The 17,895-nt window shown below is 29.4% G+C and overlaps 2 protein-coding genes across 2 annotated transcripts; both read right to left on the bottom strand.

The window, feature by feature from the left end:
* Positions 1 to 508: 508 nt before the first annotated feature.
* Positions 509 to 2,948, bottom strand: LOC114128139 (uncharacterized). Its single transcript, XM_050209615.1, has 8 exons — positions 2,317 to 2,948; positions 2,145 to 2,255; positions 1,779 to 2,089; positions 1,579 to 1,711; positions 1,346 to 1,522; positions 1,179 to 1,283; positions 644 to 1,118; positions 509 to 584 (listed from the first exon to the last, which is right to left on the bottom strand). Exons 1-8 carry the CDS (start codon positions 2,801 to 2,803, stop codon positions 545 to 547), a joined length of 1,839 nt encoding a protein of 612 aa, XP_050065572.1. The 5' UTR covers positions 2,804 to 2,948; the 3' UTR covers positions 509 to 544.
* Positions 2,949 to 3,795: 847 nt separating this feature from the next.
* On the bottom strand, positions 3,796 to 5,775 carry LOC126554558 (uncharacterized). The gene is made up of 2 exons (XM_050209616.1): positions 5,571 to 5,775; positions 3,796 to 5,164 (listed from the first exon to the last, which is right to left on the bottom strand). Exons 1-2 carry the CDS (start codon positions 5,677 to 5,679, stop codon positions 4,326 to 4,328), a joined length of 948 nt encoding a protein of 315 aa, XP_050065573.1. The 5' UTR covers positions 5,680 to 5,775; the 3' UTR covers positions 3,796 to 4,325.
* Positions 5,776 to 17,895: the final 12,120 nt, after the last annotated feature.

The raw sequence follows: 17,895 nt of genomic DNA, 5'->3' as shown, positions 1-17,895 counted from the left end.
AAATATGTGATGGTGATGCGACTCTACCCTGCTGTATTTTTCATATGGAGTTTAATCCTAAACAATGCTTATTTTACAAAGTTTATGCCATACGTAAATGGTTTAGACATAATTCTTAAAACCCTAATACAAACCACTGCACGACCATTCAAGGAATGTCATGGCCACTCACGGAACGGCACGACACGGCCAGTCATGGCACGGCCGCTCATAGCATGGCGATTACACACCAGTTCGATATGGATTCAGTTTAATATTAATAAATGTATTTTATAACTACTACTACTACTACTACTACTACTATATGTTTTATATATATATATATTATTTAATAAACATGATGTTAATATATTAAAATAATGTTTTATTTTTTCCCTAATACATGTTGATTTACATATGCTGAAATGCTTACATCTATACAGTATAATAATAATTAAAATTACATATAAGTAATATATATATATATATTTACTGAAAATTTACAATTTAATATTTATGTATAGAACCCCCCCCCCCCCAAGCAGCAATTCAGTATGGAGTAAAATCATTCTGTCGAAATCGCTTCATCCAATGTATCGATTTTCCTATAAAAATGCATAAATATTATAAGTAAAATAAAATAAATTATATATATTAAATTTACTTTGTTAAGTAATGTCCATGAGCCAAAGTATGGATTTTGTCTTCTAGGATAACTCTCTTGTCATCAAAGTTATTGAACGTTAATTTGTTTGATTTTATCGTCATCAGTCGATGTTTGAAAGAACGGATGGATACATTTTCTCTCCTAACATCCATCTCCTCCTCGCCAAATAAACACTTTTTATGATCGTTAAACGTCATATGATTCTTTACAACATGCCTTCTAATTCCCTTGGCCTTGATTTTCTCCCTGCCGTCCAAAATGTAAGCATACGATTTTGCTAGCAGCGCACAAAACTCGGTCATTATGAACCCATCTGTTTCATCGGAAAACAGACCCGGTATCTTTTTTCTCTCCGAAATAAAACATGGATGTTCTTCCGGTAAGTTGGAAGTATCCATTCGTTCGAATAAGTTGTCATTATTCTTGAGGTCTTCATAGAAATCGTTCGTTTGGATATAATATACTAGTGAGTCTATAAATTATGTAAATTATTACTATATATATATTGAATTATAAGTATTAAAAATAATACCTGTATCTGTATACATGAGCTCGATTTTATCTCCATAATGTTTTTGCATCACATTGTAATGGTAATCATACATTAAACTTTTGCTTATGTCGAGAACCGCGAGACCTATATACATTAAAAATCACGATAATACCTCCATATATATAAATTATTAATAGAAAAATTACCAATATAAATAGGTTTGCAAAAATGGATGATCTTATTTTCCAATGATACGGCATTTAGGTTATCAGAATACGTAGTGCAGTGTTTAAAAGTCGATTTGTTTATTAATTTCTGTAAACGTCGATCACACGATACAAGTTTCATCTCCATGCGTTGGCGAACGTTTTCCATCGTTTTTCCTACATGAAAATCGTATGATAAATAATCATAATTATTATTATTTGTAATAACATACCGAATACAGCATTGTTTAGTAGTTTAAAGAAATCCCGCTCAAATGCATTTTTCGCCTTCTTCCTCATTTCAGTATTCAAAGCAATGTATGATGCGAGCCATGGTGATTGTTTAAACTGAACAACTCTATGCACCTAAAATAATAAATATAAATGTTTACTTTAATAATTCTATGATAAAGAAATGAAATGTAATATTCACCTTTTCAACTATGAGACCATTGTTCAAGGCTTGCTGGAGGTTGCGATAGTGAACAATATAATTTTTTTTCGGTTCAAATGTTGCCATGAGTTTTCGCACTTTTGAACCTGGCGGTATACTGTTTTGCGGTAAAAATGGCAAGTCATTATGTTTATCATGCAGTTCTTCTGGATAAGCTATATCGACTTCATAGATCCGTCCTATAGGCGATGTTGCGTTCAAATCAGCTAATCCGTCGAGAGACGGTTTAACCCACTTGAAGCCTCCGTAGGGCATGAACTGCGACATTGCCCAACCATAAAGATTGTTACCTATAAAGTTTTAAAAGTATTAAATTAATAATAATAATAATAATGTATAACATACAATCCTGATAAACAAGCCACGACTTTGGGTCTGCCGGGTTATAATCAGGTGTTCTCTTATTGTTAGGTTTCGCGTACCGCATAGTGGCTTGTGTAAGTCCTCCTCGAATACCTATAAAAGTTTAATCATATTATATAAGTGTTGAAATAAAAAATAATTTCAATATACTAACCATTTTCAAACATAAACAGCATTTCATAATCCGACAGTAATTCCAGTTTTATTGCTGTGGGTTTCAACATTGAATCGAAAGAAAACCCTGGTGCTGTAAAATAGTATGCTGGATCCAAATTGTAAGTGTTTAAGCATAAATCTCGGAAATTTTCAAATACATCCGCCAAAAGTAAGACATCGATTTTTAAATATAAATCACTATAGTCACCGAGTGATGTACAATTAAAGTGATTCAACACCTTCGTAGCGTGGCAGTAGTCCTCTTCACTAACATGTGTTTCCGTTAAAGCGCTGTAGAAATCAAACTTTGGTGGAAGGGTAGATTCTTCGAGTTTAGCCCAACCATCCGTGAAGTCATAAGGATATACACCCTTACGGGTGACAAGCGGTAAATCTTTATTGGAAAAATATTTTGCAGTTAGGCGGAATTTTTCCAAATTTGGTGTTATTAGATTGGCGTCTAGAGTTGATAAGCTTGTAGCCATAAATCTGAATGTATCCACGAATCTGATGGTAAAATTTTACTTATGTATTTTGAAAAAGTAACGAATTTTTCCTAGCTGTTCGGAATTACTTTTATTCTATGGGAATCATAACCAAGTTCTGTCACTATAAAATGCGCATCGTAGTTTGAAAGATTATGTAGGAAAACTGGTACGTATTTCGGTTGTTTTAGACTTAAATTGCATCTATTACATACAGTTTGTCTAAATTTACTGGTCAGGTGGTCATGATCGCGAATACGAGTGAGGTTATTAACATCGCATGTGCATAAATTGCATTTAAAACAAGCTGTGTGTCTGGTTATATCTTCATCAGTCATGGTTAAGGGTATATTTGTTGTCAACAATTTTTCTATTTTTTCACTCACATCAACAAAACTCTCTGTAAGCGAGGTCCCTAGCAAATCGTTGTTCGGGGTAACCACGCTTTAAAATGAATATGTCTAACGACAAGTGGACTGTATGTATAATTAAGATATATATAATGTGTATAGATAATGAGATGTATTAGAATATAATATAACAAAGTCAATATAAGTTATCAATTAATACATCAAGATATAATTGTATGAAATTACAATACAATTATTACAACAAATTATACCAATATATATATAAAAGAAACAATAAAACAAAATATATTAAACAAAGTTATAAAAAATTGTACCAATATATATATAAGAAACAACAAAGCTCTTACCGCGTACTGCGCCACTGCAACAGCCGACAAAAACACCAATAATTACGTGGAAATTACCAACGCAAAAGAATACGGTGACTAGCGGGTCAAACGGTCGCGGCGGCCCATATATATAGGGACCGTCGTGGATAGATCAGCAGCGGGGGAGGGGGTTAGGTTAGGTTAGAGGGGAGGGGGTGTCGCGTCTAGAATATTCGAGTTTGTCGCAGTGGCCCAGGCGCGTTTGTCGAATGATCGAGAATATCGTCGATCATTCCAGAGCTGTATCCAACACTCTCCATGAAATGCTTTGCGACATCTTGCTTGTTCTCGCTACCACGGTAAATTATGGGTTCGGTCGGTATCCCGAATTGTTTTAGTAGCTCTAATGGCACGTTTTCAGACGCCTTAACTATAAATCCATAACTCATAGGACGGTGTTTCTGCATGATTATCGTATTAGCCCCTTTTTCCTCATCGGTCTTTACAAGAAGAGCTTCGAAATCGGCATATATAACTATAGGATGCCTCTGTGCATTTTGCCATGCGTTAAATTCAAGAACTGCTCCCTCTGCAGGCATTTCAGGCAGTATGGGTTTATGTGGCCCACATATTAGCCTATGGTGTTCTAGCGCTGTCTGTCCGCTTAATTTATACTTTAAATTTTGTTTGTGAAATGATGTAAAACATCTTTTGCAAAATATTGCATGACTTTCATGATGAGTTTTTTGCGAGCGAAGTAATCTTCAAAAATTTGATATATATGTGTAATGACTGTTATCCCCATCTGTTAGCAGTAGTAAATCAAAATGATCTTGTTTTTCATTAGGTATCAGCTACTTTCAGAGGAAATATACAGTGCACGGGATGTTTTAATGGTTGTTGTATTTTTTTCTCAAGCCCGTAAACATTCACAGAAACGTCTGGATTATTTTTTTCAAATTTGGAAATATCTGACAGTGGTGTGGGAAAAGAAATACCATCGAAAATGTATTTATCTTCATGCTTGGTATAATTTTCATTAACACGATTTTTGTTTTTTTTATCACCTGCAACGTGTCTCGCTAATATAGCCCATTTAAGGCACTGCTGGTCTATATTTTGAGGATTGATTATAGCGCGTTTGTTCATAATAGATTTCGGTAATTGTATATATGATGAACCAGACATTGGTGTATACTTATAAATGGCTATTAGTAAACCATCGATGGACTGTAATGTAAACCCGCTACCGCGAGAAACATAAGCGTCTTCCTCGGATAATAATTTCATAAAAGATTCTTCAACTATTCTTTCGATTTTTGTATCCGTATAAATTTCTTTGGCTGATGTTTTAAATGCTCGATTTTCCGATGAATTTTCAACGTTCGGTCGATTATACGTCGATTCTAGTTTTAAATTGAATTTTATTGAATTATCATTTTGAACGCGAGTTTTTAATAATTGAACGAGGCTGATTTTAAGCGATTGAAGAAATGTATTATAGTTTTGAACATTGTCGGTATTTTTGCTGTAATACCACATAATTTTACGATTTGCTGAAGATGAGATTTCTACGAATCCTGGAGACTGAACTAGGTTCATTCGTGCTTTTTTCGCCTTAGCGGCTGAAGTAGAATTAGCGGTGGAAATGCGTTTGCCATTAGTTGTGGTAGTATATAAATCTTAAAATTAAAAAACACTAATATTAACCTATATGTTATCTATAATATTAATACTAACACTAAATCTTTTTAAACATTTTAATATTGTGTAGTATATCATCTACCTAACTTCAAATAAATTATATATATATGTTGAATAGTTGAATAAGTAAATTAAAATATAAAATACTAGTATTTAAAGTATATAGTTGAAATATTAAGAAAGAATTAATAATTTTAGATAACCATCGCTCGAAATTCTAAAAATCGTATTACAAAATGTGTAAGTGTTTAATTATTTTTGTAATGATTTGTATGTAGTATACAAAACTACCTATTTCATCATAATATTTTAGATATAAATAACTTACTACTACTACTACTATATGAACCTACACTGTGTATATAATATTATAATTAAACCAACCTTGTATAGTATCGGTGAGGTCGGTGTTCTCAAGTTCGTCCATGATTATTGTACGATTATCACCATCGTTATTGTATAAATCGTTGGATGCTTCATTTGATGAACCCATATTTTGTGTAGTTTGACTGTTGGTTAATGCAACCGTCGGAGTGTTTGAAGCGATGATTTGTGATGTAATCGCTTTTCCATCACATTGTGATTGAGTTGGTTGAACATTTTGGTTTTGTTGAGTAGGTTGGACACCAGCAATGCCTTTTAAAATAAAGTAACTAATTATTTGCGAAAAAATCGATTGTTGAAAATAATTAAATTATACATACCGTGAACATTTTTTATATGTCTATTAAAGTTAGACTTTTTATTGAATGTTGAAACACACGTAGTGCATGAAAAACGTACACCATTGTGTTTCTTTTGGTGGGCAACCAAATTGTCTTTACGTGAAAATTCAGATGAGCACTGTATACATTTAAACATAGCGATAATGTTTAAAATGAAAAAATGAAATAAAGAAAAAAGTTAGTATATAATAAAATAGTAATCACTTTGAAAATAAATTTCACTATAAATATTAAAAGACAGAATGATTTTCATTTGTGTGTACTGTGTAGTATACGATTGGAGACGTACTGACTGATTATTGAGAATTGAGGGGTTTCAATTCAAAACGGACTTTTTCCATTTTTTACAAAATTGAGTTAGATATTGATTCTAATAGAAATAATGGCGGGGAATCGAATGGCGGCGTTAGTTTTTGGCTAACCTGGCTTATTCCCTATGAAATAGTCGATCGAAAATCGCGTTTTTCTGCAAAACGTTCTTTTTCTAGGTATACGTTTAAATCAAAATGATCCATTTCCAATTCCCTACAAAATGCACTTTTTCCTCATATGTCAGTATAGGAGAAATCAATTGTTCGTAGCAAAATGTGCCATTTCCTTAATTTCTGAGCAAAATTCCTTTTCCCTTTCTTATCAAAAAGTTCTTTTTCCTTTGTAGTTGTAATATAAATTTAATATTTTAACTTTCAGTTTTTTTTTCAAACGAACTTATTTTATATTGTAATAATCTCACAAATAAAAACAAAATTATTCTATTTTTAAAAATAAAATATAAAATTGTCCTCAGGAAATTAATATTTTTAATTTATATTTATTTTATATTTAAAAAAATGTTTTACATATCGTCCTAACTTCAATAGAACTATAAATCAAGATTACAACATATGTTTTGGAGGGAAAACCGTGGTGGCCTATCCATCTATATGTTATCAATGATAAAATCATTAAAATATTTTAAAAAAATTGTTACATTTTTAATATTTACCTATAAATTAGTGTTAAGAATTTATTTTATTATTATATTTGAACTACCTACAATAGTACAATATTACTATGAAAAGATCACGGGCCATAAAACTATTGGAGGCTGCAAAATCAGTAATTTTTTTGTCTATTTAGCTCATAATTATTAATTGTAATTTTTTTTTTTTTTTAATCAAGTTCTTAAATGATTTTGTTTTGATATTAGGGACTACAGCCTAAACGATAGTTTATGAAAGTTCTGTTAAAGGAAACCTTTCTAATGTCAATAATGCTCATAAAGTAGGATAATGTTACAGCAAAGGCTATTCATCCAAGTAATGTGAGTTGTTCATAGATAATATACTAAAGACATATTTTTAAGCAAATCACTAAATTCTACAGTACTGTTGTTTAGTAATTATGTACAATATATATATTTTATAAAAAAACTACCATCAACAGACATAATGTATAAGATTTTGTGTGTATGCAATATAAATCTTATATCATATTATCATAAAAGGGACCTTTACCTAATTTTTTATTTTTAACATGATTTAATTTATTTAGGATAAAGTACAAAATTGGTTTCAGTCAGTTTGATTTCAACAGTTTTCCTGAAGATAATTTTATTTCTGATGTCCGTGTTAATACTACAGAGCTTGATTATCCAAATAATGTGAGTTAACTTAATATTGAAGTAAATTTGACTATTGTGCAAAACTGTTGTTTTATATTATTTTATTAAATAATATATTATAAAAACTACCATCAACAGACATAGGTAGTAAATAAGATTAGCTACCCATATATTAATATATTATTAAAGATAATATACCTACATAAAAAATAATAAATAAATATAAAAAAAAATAAAATAAAGTAAACTTATTTTGTTACATAATTTAATTGGTTAACTAATCTTGATGCTGATAGATATTTTCATTTATTTGTATTTTATCCTTCATCATTTAGTATCATTAATAAAATTCTATATTTTCTTTTAAAGGATTTACTGGATTTGAATTCTATGGAAATGATTATTATTGATAATGATGTACTGCCTTCTGATTGCAGTGAATTTGTTTTAGACACTAACAGCAAATTATGATAAGCCAGTAGGAGATGTTATTAGTGAATCTAATTCAAGTTTTACACATGAAAATGTAGTAGTTTTTCCTTCTTGTAATGATGAGTCTATAACACCTATTATAAATACAAATGAAACAGTAGTAATGATTCCACCTTGTGATAATGAATCCACAATAAATGTTGACAGTTTATTATGTAATGACCCTGAATATACAGAACATATTGAAATCACTGAAGGAGGAGTAGAGAGCTAAAAAACTTAACAAAAGGAAATTGCACAAAAAGAAAAAAATAATCTCCCTTCAACTTTTAATATTGAATGTAACCATAAAAATATCAGTAAACCTTTTTGTAAAATTTCAGAAATCAATTATAGCTGTATTCAACTTTTTAAAAAAACTTGTTGTAATTTAGAGTCAAAAATTGATCAAGATAAGTTTTTGATTTCAATGATGTTTATAAATAAACCTTTGAGAACTGATCGTCGCAAAACTCAGCAACAAAGAAAGAGAACTCGTTAAATACTTTATACCTACTGTTGATGAAAAAATACCTGTATGTGCTGAGGTTTTTAATCTATTACATCAATTCTAGAAGGCGCTTGAATCTTCTTGCAGAACATTTTATTCATAACTTAGATAGTCCAAAGAAAAGGCGTGGAGGAGATCGTTCAAATCATGAAGATGAAGAAGATTTCATCAATCACTGAACATATTCAAAAAAATAAAGCAAAAAAAAAGCCATTACTCAAGAGCTGACAATGGGCGTTATTACCTTCAGCCTGGATTAAGTATCAAATTAATGTATAATCATTGGAAAACTGAAATGATAAACAATAACAAGAAAACTGCATCATATAGTAAATATTATTTTATATTTACCAACAAATTTAATCTGGGATTCGGACATCCACGCCAAGACATTTGTAGCTACTGCGTTGAACAAGAAAATCAAATTAAAAATGTAAAAGATGAAACACTACTAAGTGACCTTAAAGCAAATTTAAGTAATCATAAACAAACAAGTAAGAAATTCCATAAACTTATGAAAAAACCAATGACAAATCTTTAAATATATCGTTTGACATGATGCAAAACCAGCCCCTGCCAAAAGTTAGTATAACAGAGGCCTTCTACAGTAGACAGGTATGGCTGTATAATCTTACTTTTGTAATAATTCTGAAAAACAAAACCCTGAAAGTTGTTTTTATACACATGGTGGAGACAGAAAGTGGAAAAGGGCCTAATGAAGTGGCTTCTGCATTAATCAACTTTTTAGAAATGATTGATGAACAACTTTTTGCTCAAGAAAATCCTCATACTACAGTAGTTAATCTATTTTCTGATTCATGTTCTGGGCAAATAAAAATCAGTTTGTTATGATTGCGCTGTTACATTTATAAATTATAAAGCCAAGATGATCAAGGAAATTAACCATTATTTTCCAATACGCGGCCATAGTTATATGCCACCAGACCAAGTATTTGGTCGCATCGAGAAACAAATAAGACAAAGAGAAACAATTATATCACCAGCAGAATACTATGAAATATTTAAACAATATACAACTGTAAAGGTTTATGAAAATGATTTTACTGTTCTTGATTATAAATCAGCAACAAAACAAATTGTAAAAAAAATTGACTTCAAAAGCACTCAGCAAAAAAGATATTCCTACATAAAAGGTAAAACCAGTGTTGGTGTGTCACAAACATATGAAGCGGAGCCAATTCGTGTTAATATTCTGAAGAGAAACGCAAAACTTGAAAATATTGGTTTAGCTCAAAACTAAAAAAAAAAATCATGTAAAAAAGGCTAAAAACAGATGTATCAAAATTAGTCAAATCATTAGTATACCACCAGATGCACAATCATTCTATAATGATATTTTTATTAATAATAATGACTTAGAAGAAATTGCAGATTGTCAAGAAATGATGATGATGAGTAAACAAAAGTTCCTAAAATTAATCTCAAATTGTTTTATTTTTTATAACTTATTTTTTTATTTAGTTACTAAAAGGCTGATATATTGATTAATTTAAATTATATAAATATTTATTTTTATCATAACATTTGATATGATTTTCTTAAAAGGTATTTTATTTGTTTTATTTTATTTTGTTTAAGTTTAGTAAGTTATTAACAGGGATGTTAATTTTTTTATTTTGTTTATTATATTATTATATTTTATCTTAACAATTAAAACGTTTAAACACATTTTTAAACTGTTTTTGTATATGTCAATATTTTTTGATATTTTATGACTTCAGTACCTACAAATTATATCAATGAATTAATATTATTTGATTCTTCAGTTTTTTTAGCAAAATAAAAACTAGTACTTGTGGAAAGTGCATTTTGATAAAATAGATTGTTTTTTTCCAAAAGGTAATTATTCCAGTGTTTTATTCAAAAGGGACTTATTCCTGGAAAATGAACGTTTTGTTCAAAATTACTTTCTTTAAAATTAAAAATATACTAAAAAATTTTAAGGAGAAACTTTTGATATCAGAAATTGATTTATCGTTTTTTTTTACCTATTTTTCAATATATCACATGTTATCTAAATCATTTAAAAATCAAAGAAACAAAAAATGAGCTGTCCTGAAAAATTAGAAAAATGGAAAAAGTCCGTTTTGAATTGAAACCCCTCAATTTAGCTAGTATTAATTCTACAGTATGTTGTAAGTCTCCTAATGACTTGTCTCATATATCCATAAAATATTAGGTAAACATTTTATAATTTTTTTTTCTTGTATACATTTAACATTATATATATCGTTACTAGGATTTGTTGTTTTTTTTACTATAATAATTATTATCTATTTTATACAAGGTTAATATATAACTATTTATTTGTTAGAATATTATGTGTTTTAATATTATACATTAGTTTTAATGAATTCCTTCCTATAGTAGGTACCTCAAAAATAAGGTGAAATAAGTACGATATTCTTAATAATAATTATAAATAAAATGGGTAGTTGACCTAACTTATCTATGTAGTTGTAGACGCACTTTCTAAAAAAAAATATACTTACTATTTTGTACAGGTAAACCAACTAAAATATTAAGTTAAAAGAGCTAAAAATGATGGGTGTTGTACCTAAATTTTTTTGGTTGATTTAATTAGTTGTATAGTTTAACTAACTAAATTATTGAGTAAAAAGAGCTTAAAAATGATGGGTGATGTAACTAAATAATTATGATAGATTTAATCAGACTATATAGTTTAACTAACTAAACTCTTTACCTATACAAGTCTAGTAACTACAACCAATTGTCGAGTTATGCCATATATAACTGTCATTTTTGATTAAAGTAATTGCAATGTGCTCTGATACTTATATTTAATATAATATATAATTATCATAGCCAACAATACCTAAACATGGGGGCATAACGGACATCCTTATAGTTAGTTAGGGGTGAGCAGCCAAGCAAGCAATGATCGAGCATAATAAACTAGGACTGAACCTAAAAACAAAAGGTAAAAACAATCAAAAGCATCATCGCCCGTGTGCTTTCTACCGCTAGAGATAATGACAAATAATCATAATAACTATATGATTGCTATCCGGTAACATATGATGAATACGTGATTACCACCCGGTAGAATATTAAGTGCGGAATCACTCATCCGGTAGAATATTATAGTCATATAATTGACGCACGGTGTCGCGCGGATGACGCAAAGCATGGTAGAAGCGGATGCAGGTGCAGATGACCAACAGGGGCCTGAGGGTACTGCGGAAGTCCCTAACGATAGAAAAGGGTCCAGATTAGGCACATTTCAGACGTGATCCACCAGAGTTAGAGCGAGCACCTTCACGTCACTCAGATCAATAGTTTTGTCATTTGGACTTAGAATATTTTTCACAAGTTTAATTAATTAATTAATTGGACTTAGAATAATTTAAATAAAAACCACTTAGAATAATTTCAAGAGTCTTCATTTATTTTACAACAACCTATCCGATACGACATCATTCTACTGTTGGTACGTGGCACGTTACAAATTTGGGCAGTCGGTAGGATTCTTTCAAATAAGAATTTTTTGGTCGAACAATTTTATTTTTCGAACTTAGAAATTTTCGGGAAAAATTAAAATATATCAACTTCAAAGAGTTCACGGAGGCACATTCGGCACGAATCACTGTTGAAGAAGACAACGCAGAACGTCACTTCAGCGACTCCGAAAGAGGAAAGAATCAACAAGTAACACCACGGCTCAGCAATCAAGAAGAATGGACTCATCGACTCAAACCATCGTTGTGTAAGCATAATTTTTTTTTTCTTAATGTAAAATAATCTTAAGCGTCTAACTCTGTTCGCGTCTCCTTTGGAATTAAAAACTCTATCGTATAAGTACTTTTAATTGTGAAGGTGTATATATATATTCCCGTAAAACATTAAATAAAATATTTAATAAAATTAAATAAATAAATTTTTTTTTTAAATAATAATTTAAGTAAAAAATTAAATAAGCAAGAATAAATAAATAAAAAATAAAAAAAAAATGCAACCATTGAATAATTTAATATTTTAATATTACACTTAGAATATTTTTACGCATAAAATTTGTTTATTAATAATAATATAATGCAACTTTTATTTTAGTTATAAATATATAAATATTTAAATATAAAATAATTTTTCGAGAAACAATTAAATAAATAAGAATTTATTTTTTTTATTTTTTTTAAAATAAAATAAAAAAGACAATAATTTTTCAGGAAAAATTAATAAATTAAAAATCTTAAGAAAAAAAATAAATATTTTTATCTTTTAAAAAATTTTAAAGTACATAACGAATTTTTCAGAAAATAACTAAAAAAAAATCTAAAACATAAATAAAATATTTTGACTTAAAAAATTTTCAGAAAATAATAATTCTAGAAGTTTAAAAATAAAAATTTTATTTTATTATTTTTTTTAAAAAATATACTAGCAGAAATAAATTTTTATAAAAAAATTCTAAAGTTATCTTTTTCCTATAAAAGCCCGTCCCCCTTCTTTTAATCCTTTCCCTTTTTTTTAACGGCCTTAAAGTTTTTCTTAAACCTTCCCTATTTTTTACAAGAAAATTCTTTTTTTTTATTGCGGAAAAAGTTATTTCAGATAAATATCGTCCGAAATCTCAAACCTAAATAACCCAAAAAAAAAGAGAATATATTATTACATCCCAAGGAATTATAATTAGGGGAAATATTTATTTAGAGCGACTTATACGTGAGAATACGAAAATAAATAATTATTGAATAAAAAAATATTTTTGTGAATTAAAGAGAAATTAATTGAGAATTTATTAACGGCAGTTAAGACCTTTTTATTGAATTATTGGGAAGGCAAGTAATAAGTCCTTATATACTGAATATTTTAGGCTGAAAAGTGCCATATTTTAAAGTTGATGAAAGGAATTATTTTGGGGAGGATTTGAGCCATATATTGAGAAAGAAAATAATTGTGAATTTTATTAGGCCGAGAAGAGCCGTATATTGGAAACAGAAATAATTGGTGATTTTATTGGGCCAAAAAGAGCCGTATTTTTGTGAAAATAATTGTGAATTTATTTAGGCCGAGAAGAGCCGTATTTAGCGATTTTAATAATCGAAGATTTTATTAGGCAGAATAAGCCGTGTTATAACTGAGAAATAATTGAGTTTTATAGGCAAGGAAGCCTATCGTGTTAAAAAAATTACTTGACGTAGGTAATTAGTGTGAATTTAGAGAGAATTTTTCCTAGAATAAAAAAAAAAAGAAATTAATGTTGAACTAATAATTGAGAAAAATAATAAGTGTGTAAAACAAATATAATTTAAAAAAAATAATAAATAATTATTTAAGAATAAAATATAATTAATTTAAGCTATGATAATGAGATAAAAATAAAAGTATGAATAAGGAAAAAGAGAAAAAATAGTTATAGTGAAGACGATAGTAATAGTTCGGAAGAGGAAACAGATAAAACAAAAGAAATCGAAACTCAAGTAGAGTTAGATAAAAAATTGAAGTAGATAAATTAGTAAACATAAGTATAAATACGAAAGAGGATAGCGACTCTACACGGGAATTAATAAGGAAAAAACAACAGAGAAAAGTTTGTTAGATATGTGTAAGCTGACGTAGTTACGGAAAGCCTATAATACCATAAGGTCAACAACACAACACGCCACCGAACAGGCCACTAATCGGGCCTTCTCATTGGTAAACACCGATTTAGATTATTATAACAGTTCGCTATTACGTCATTCATCCTATCCTAATCAGGCATGTCTCCATATAAATAGGAGCTATTCACAAGCTCTGATCGGAGAAGTCTTACAAGTCTTACACACAACGTCTCACCCATGCTTACCCGAAGCCTCTAGGAGGACGTTCTCACAACACTTACTCTCCGGTAGAATACCACTCTGTCGAAATACTTCTAGTTATAATAATAGATAAATTATTTTAATACAGTACAATAAACAGTTGCAACTTAACGTTTATAAAGTCTTAATATTTATTATATACATCTTCTCAACCTCTTCCACTCTAAGTAACAGTGAACGTGCACTTGTCGTAAAAGAAGCGTGTACAAGCCCAGCGGTGAGAGCGACGGGTTACTACAGATACTACTGTTAGAGAAGACTCGAATACAGGAGTAGAACCAAGAATAGTAGGGTTACGTAGTACACCAAATTTAGTCCATTCAGAATTAGGACCAGTAAAAAGGAAACAAAGAACAAAAATGTCTAGTGTAAAGGCTACAATTGAGCAGGTCACTGCTATGATACCAATTTGCGCCGATGCAAAAGACGTATGTCCGTTCGGGCATGCGATTATGCATGTCAGGCCGTAGATAAAGAAACTATACCTTTATTAGTGAAATTTATAAATACTAGAATTACTGGCAAAGCATTAGAAATAGGTCGCTATAGGGAAACTATGAAAAAATATTACGGGGGGCCTTTGAACAGCAATTGTCACCACAAACATTGCAGATAGGATTAAATTCTATTCGTATGAAAAATGACGAAGATGTATTAACTTATACGGGTCGTGTCGAACAATTATATTATAATTTATGTAATGCAACTTTAGCAAATAAAACACCAGAAGAGGCGAGAATTTTAAGGCAAACTCTTAAAGATCAGGCATTAGCAATTTATATAAATGGGTTAACAATGGATCTACAAACGATATTACGAGCTAGGAATCCAGAAACGTTGGAACTGGCAATGCAAATGGCTAGGCAGTTAGAAATAGAATTTAGTTTTAATAAGGAATTACAAAATAATGAAAATAAAATAAACCAGAACGGAAATAAAAATAATTACGGAAATCGTTGGTCAAATAATTATCAGGGAAACAATCCAAACAGGAAAAACTTTGATTATAAGCAAAATTTTAACCATGGTCAGAATAGACAAAATGCGAATAATTATAATAATTTTAATCGTAATAATAATAGTCAATATAATAATAATAATTATTATAACAGTAACGTAAAGCCGATAACTTGTAGTTATTGCAATAAGATAGGACACGATAGTGTAAACTGTTATAGTAAGCAACGGGATGAACATAATAATGTAAATCGGACAAGAAATGGTCAAGTGTCGAACGGGAACGGCGTCCGTTCGATCAACCAAAAACGGCGTAACAGAGGAGTTGTCACTCAACGATGTTTCACCATCGTATCAGTAATTAGTGAAAATCACGTTACATTACAATCACCTAATTTTAAAACAAATACAATAGATCTTCTTTTAGATACCGATAGTGAAATCAATTTAATAAAAATAAATAAATTAACAGACTATTAGTAAACGAAAAAGGAAAAATTAATTTAAATAGGCATTAACGATCAAATAGTAACTACCATAGGCAAAATTACAATAATATTAATATTAAATAATTATAAAATAAAAGCAGAATTTCATGTGATCGATAAAGAATTTCCAATACCGTGAGATAGAATTCTAGGTCACCACTTCCTGTTACAGAATAACGCGATAATAGATGTTGTGAATAATATATTAACAATAAATGATGACACTCGTCGCGAATTAAATAAAAATAAAATATGTTTTAATATAAATAAATCTTTTAAATATTATAAGACACGTACATGATAATAATAGTTAAGATAAAATGGACAATAATAATTAGAATTAATAAATTAATTTATGTTAAAGTAAATGAGAAGAGTAAGTATAAGTGACCTATTGAATTATTTAAGGTTTTGTGTATAATGACGATACCAAAAACAATCGCCATACACCATAAAAATTTAAAAATGAGTTCAGTATAACATAACATAATATGTAAAAGAAACACCCATACTACGTATGATGCGAAATGGATGTTAAGTATACTAAGTGTATAATTATTATGTGATATGGAAACAAAGATATGAAAACTTAGTAAAACATTTTTAAAACAAAATAATAACTATAGCAATAGGTATATTAATAAAAAAAAAAAACGATTAAAAATACACACGGTGCAAATGTTTTATTCCTTTAGCCAAGCCAAAATGATAGTAGATTCCTAGATTTACTTAACATAAATTAAACACGGAAGTTAGTTCCAAGTAAAGTGCGGCTGTCACTAGATAAATCTTGGAAACAATCATGATTTTAAGAATTTTATCAATGCATCAGAAGCAGTTTTTGGTATTTTAAAAAGGTAGTCCACAATGCTAATTCTTCTTTAAATGTACACTAGGTAGATTTTATAATTAAACAGTTCAATATTATGATTTACTGGTGTTAAAAATGAATTAAGAAATTGGATCAATAAGCAAATTTGATGATTGCGTGTTCTTAAAATTGAATTGGTTTTAGTGGAAAACTCGGAGAAACTCCAATAATTCGGTTGAACTAGAGGTTCATGGAGAGTTCAGGAGAATGTATAATTTTTTTAAAGGCTTAAGTTGATTGTCAGAACTATAACCATTTATATAAGCACCAGTGGCGTAGTTATGATTTTGTTCTGGGGGGGGATATATAATTTATTGGTTAAACATAAAGTGGGGGGCTCAATAAGTCAATGATTTAAACATTAAAAAAAAAGGCTCTTGGGGGGGATCTATCCCCATATTTTTTGTATTACCATATTTTCCATTTATTTTCTCTTTCATTTCTATCATTTCCCTTTCGTGTTGTTCCCTGTCGTGTTCTAATATTTTATCGGCCTCTGGTACTGCATCTAACCAGTCTTTTATAACTATACAAAATTTATCCTGCATGTCGTCATTTTCATACATGTCATGTACAAAGACCGTAATATTTTTTGTAAATCGTTCTATTTCTGATTCAGAATATGGCTCATTTAAATGATTATTAGCATACTCTATATGTGGTATTAGCAACTAGGTGCTTCGTCTAAATTTAAGAAAGTAGTAACATTATGTGTTTCATTTTCGATTACTTCGCTTAAATAATCTAAGAACTAATCTTTCTTCTCCCTAAAAATAAATACTTAATCTTAAAATAGTGCCTAAATCTGAACTACCTTATTTAATTAATGTCTATATTATACTTAATTTCTATTCAAATTTTTATATAAATGGTTTTTAAATTTCTAATTATCTTTTTATAATTTGTCTTTTTCATAATATCTTTTTACATCATTTTTATGCACAGTTACCTTCCTTCTACCTCTCTGTACTACTACATTCTCGGTATCTAAAATTTCTAAAATTTCCAAAGGTCCCTCACATTATGGATTTTTCTGTGCTTTATCTTATAATAATATTAAATCTTTCACATCTAGATCTTCACTAAATTCCTTCTTATCATACTGTTTTTTAGATTTAATTTTCTTATTAATTAATCTTTCTCTAGCAATTTTATGTAACTCTTGCATTTTTTGTTTTAAATCGAATATATAATCGTCATAATTATACCTAGGTTCAGGGCTACATTTTAACTTAAC

Source organism: Aphis gossypii, unplaced genomic scaffold (genome assembly GCF_020184175.1).
Source record: "Aphis gossypii isolate Hap1 unplaced genomic scaffold, ASM2018417v2 Contig00539, whole genome shotgun sequence".
Classification (NCBI taxonomy): Eukaryota; Metazoa; Arthropoda; class Insecta; order Hemiptera; family Aphididae; genus Aphis; species Aphis gossypii.
This window is presented reverse-complemented; position numbering and strand designations above follow the sequence as displayed.

Coding starts and splice junctions, on each gene's coding strand:
- LOC126554558 (XM_050209616.1), bottom strand. CDS start 5,679: ATGGGTTCATCAAATGAAGCATCCAACGATTTATACAATAACGATGGT. Junction 5,165..5,570: donor CCTCACCGATACTATACAAG/GTTGGTTTAATT, acceptor TTTAATTTTAAG/ATTTATATACTACCACAACT.
- LOC114128139 (XM_050209615.1), bottom strand. CDS start 2,803: ATGGCTACAAGCTTATCAACTCTAGACGCCAATCTAATAACACCAAAT. Junction 1,284..1,345: donor TTGCAAACCTATTTATATTG/GTAATTTTTCTA, acceptor TAATGTATATAG/GTCTCGCGGTTCTCGACATA. Junction 585..643: donor CATGGACATTACTTAACAAA/GTAAATTTAATA, acceptor GCATTTTTATAG/GAAAATCGATACATTGGATG.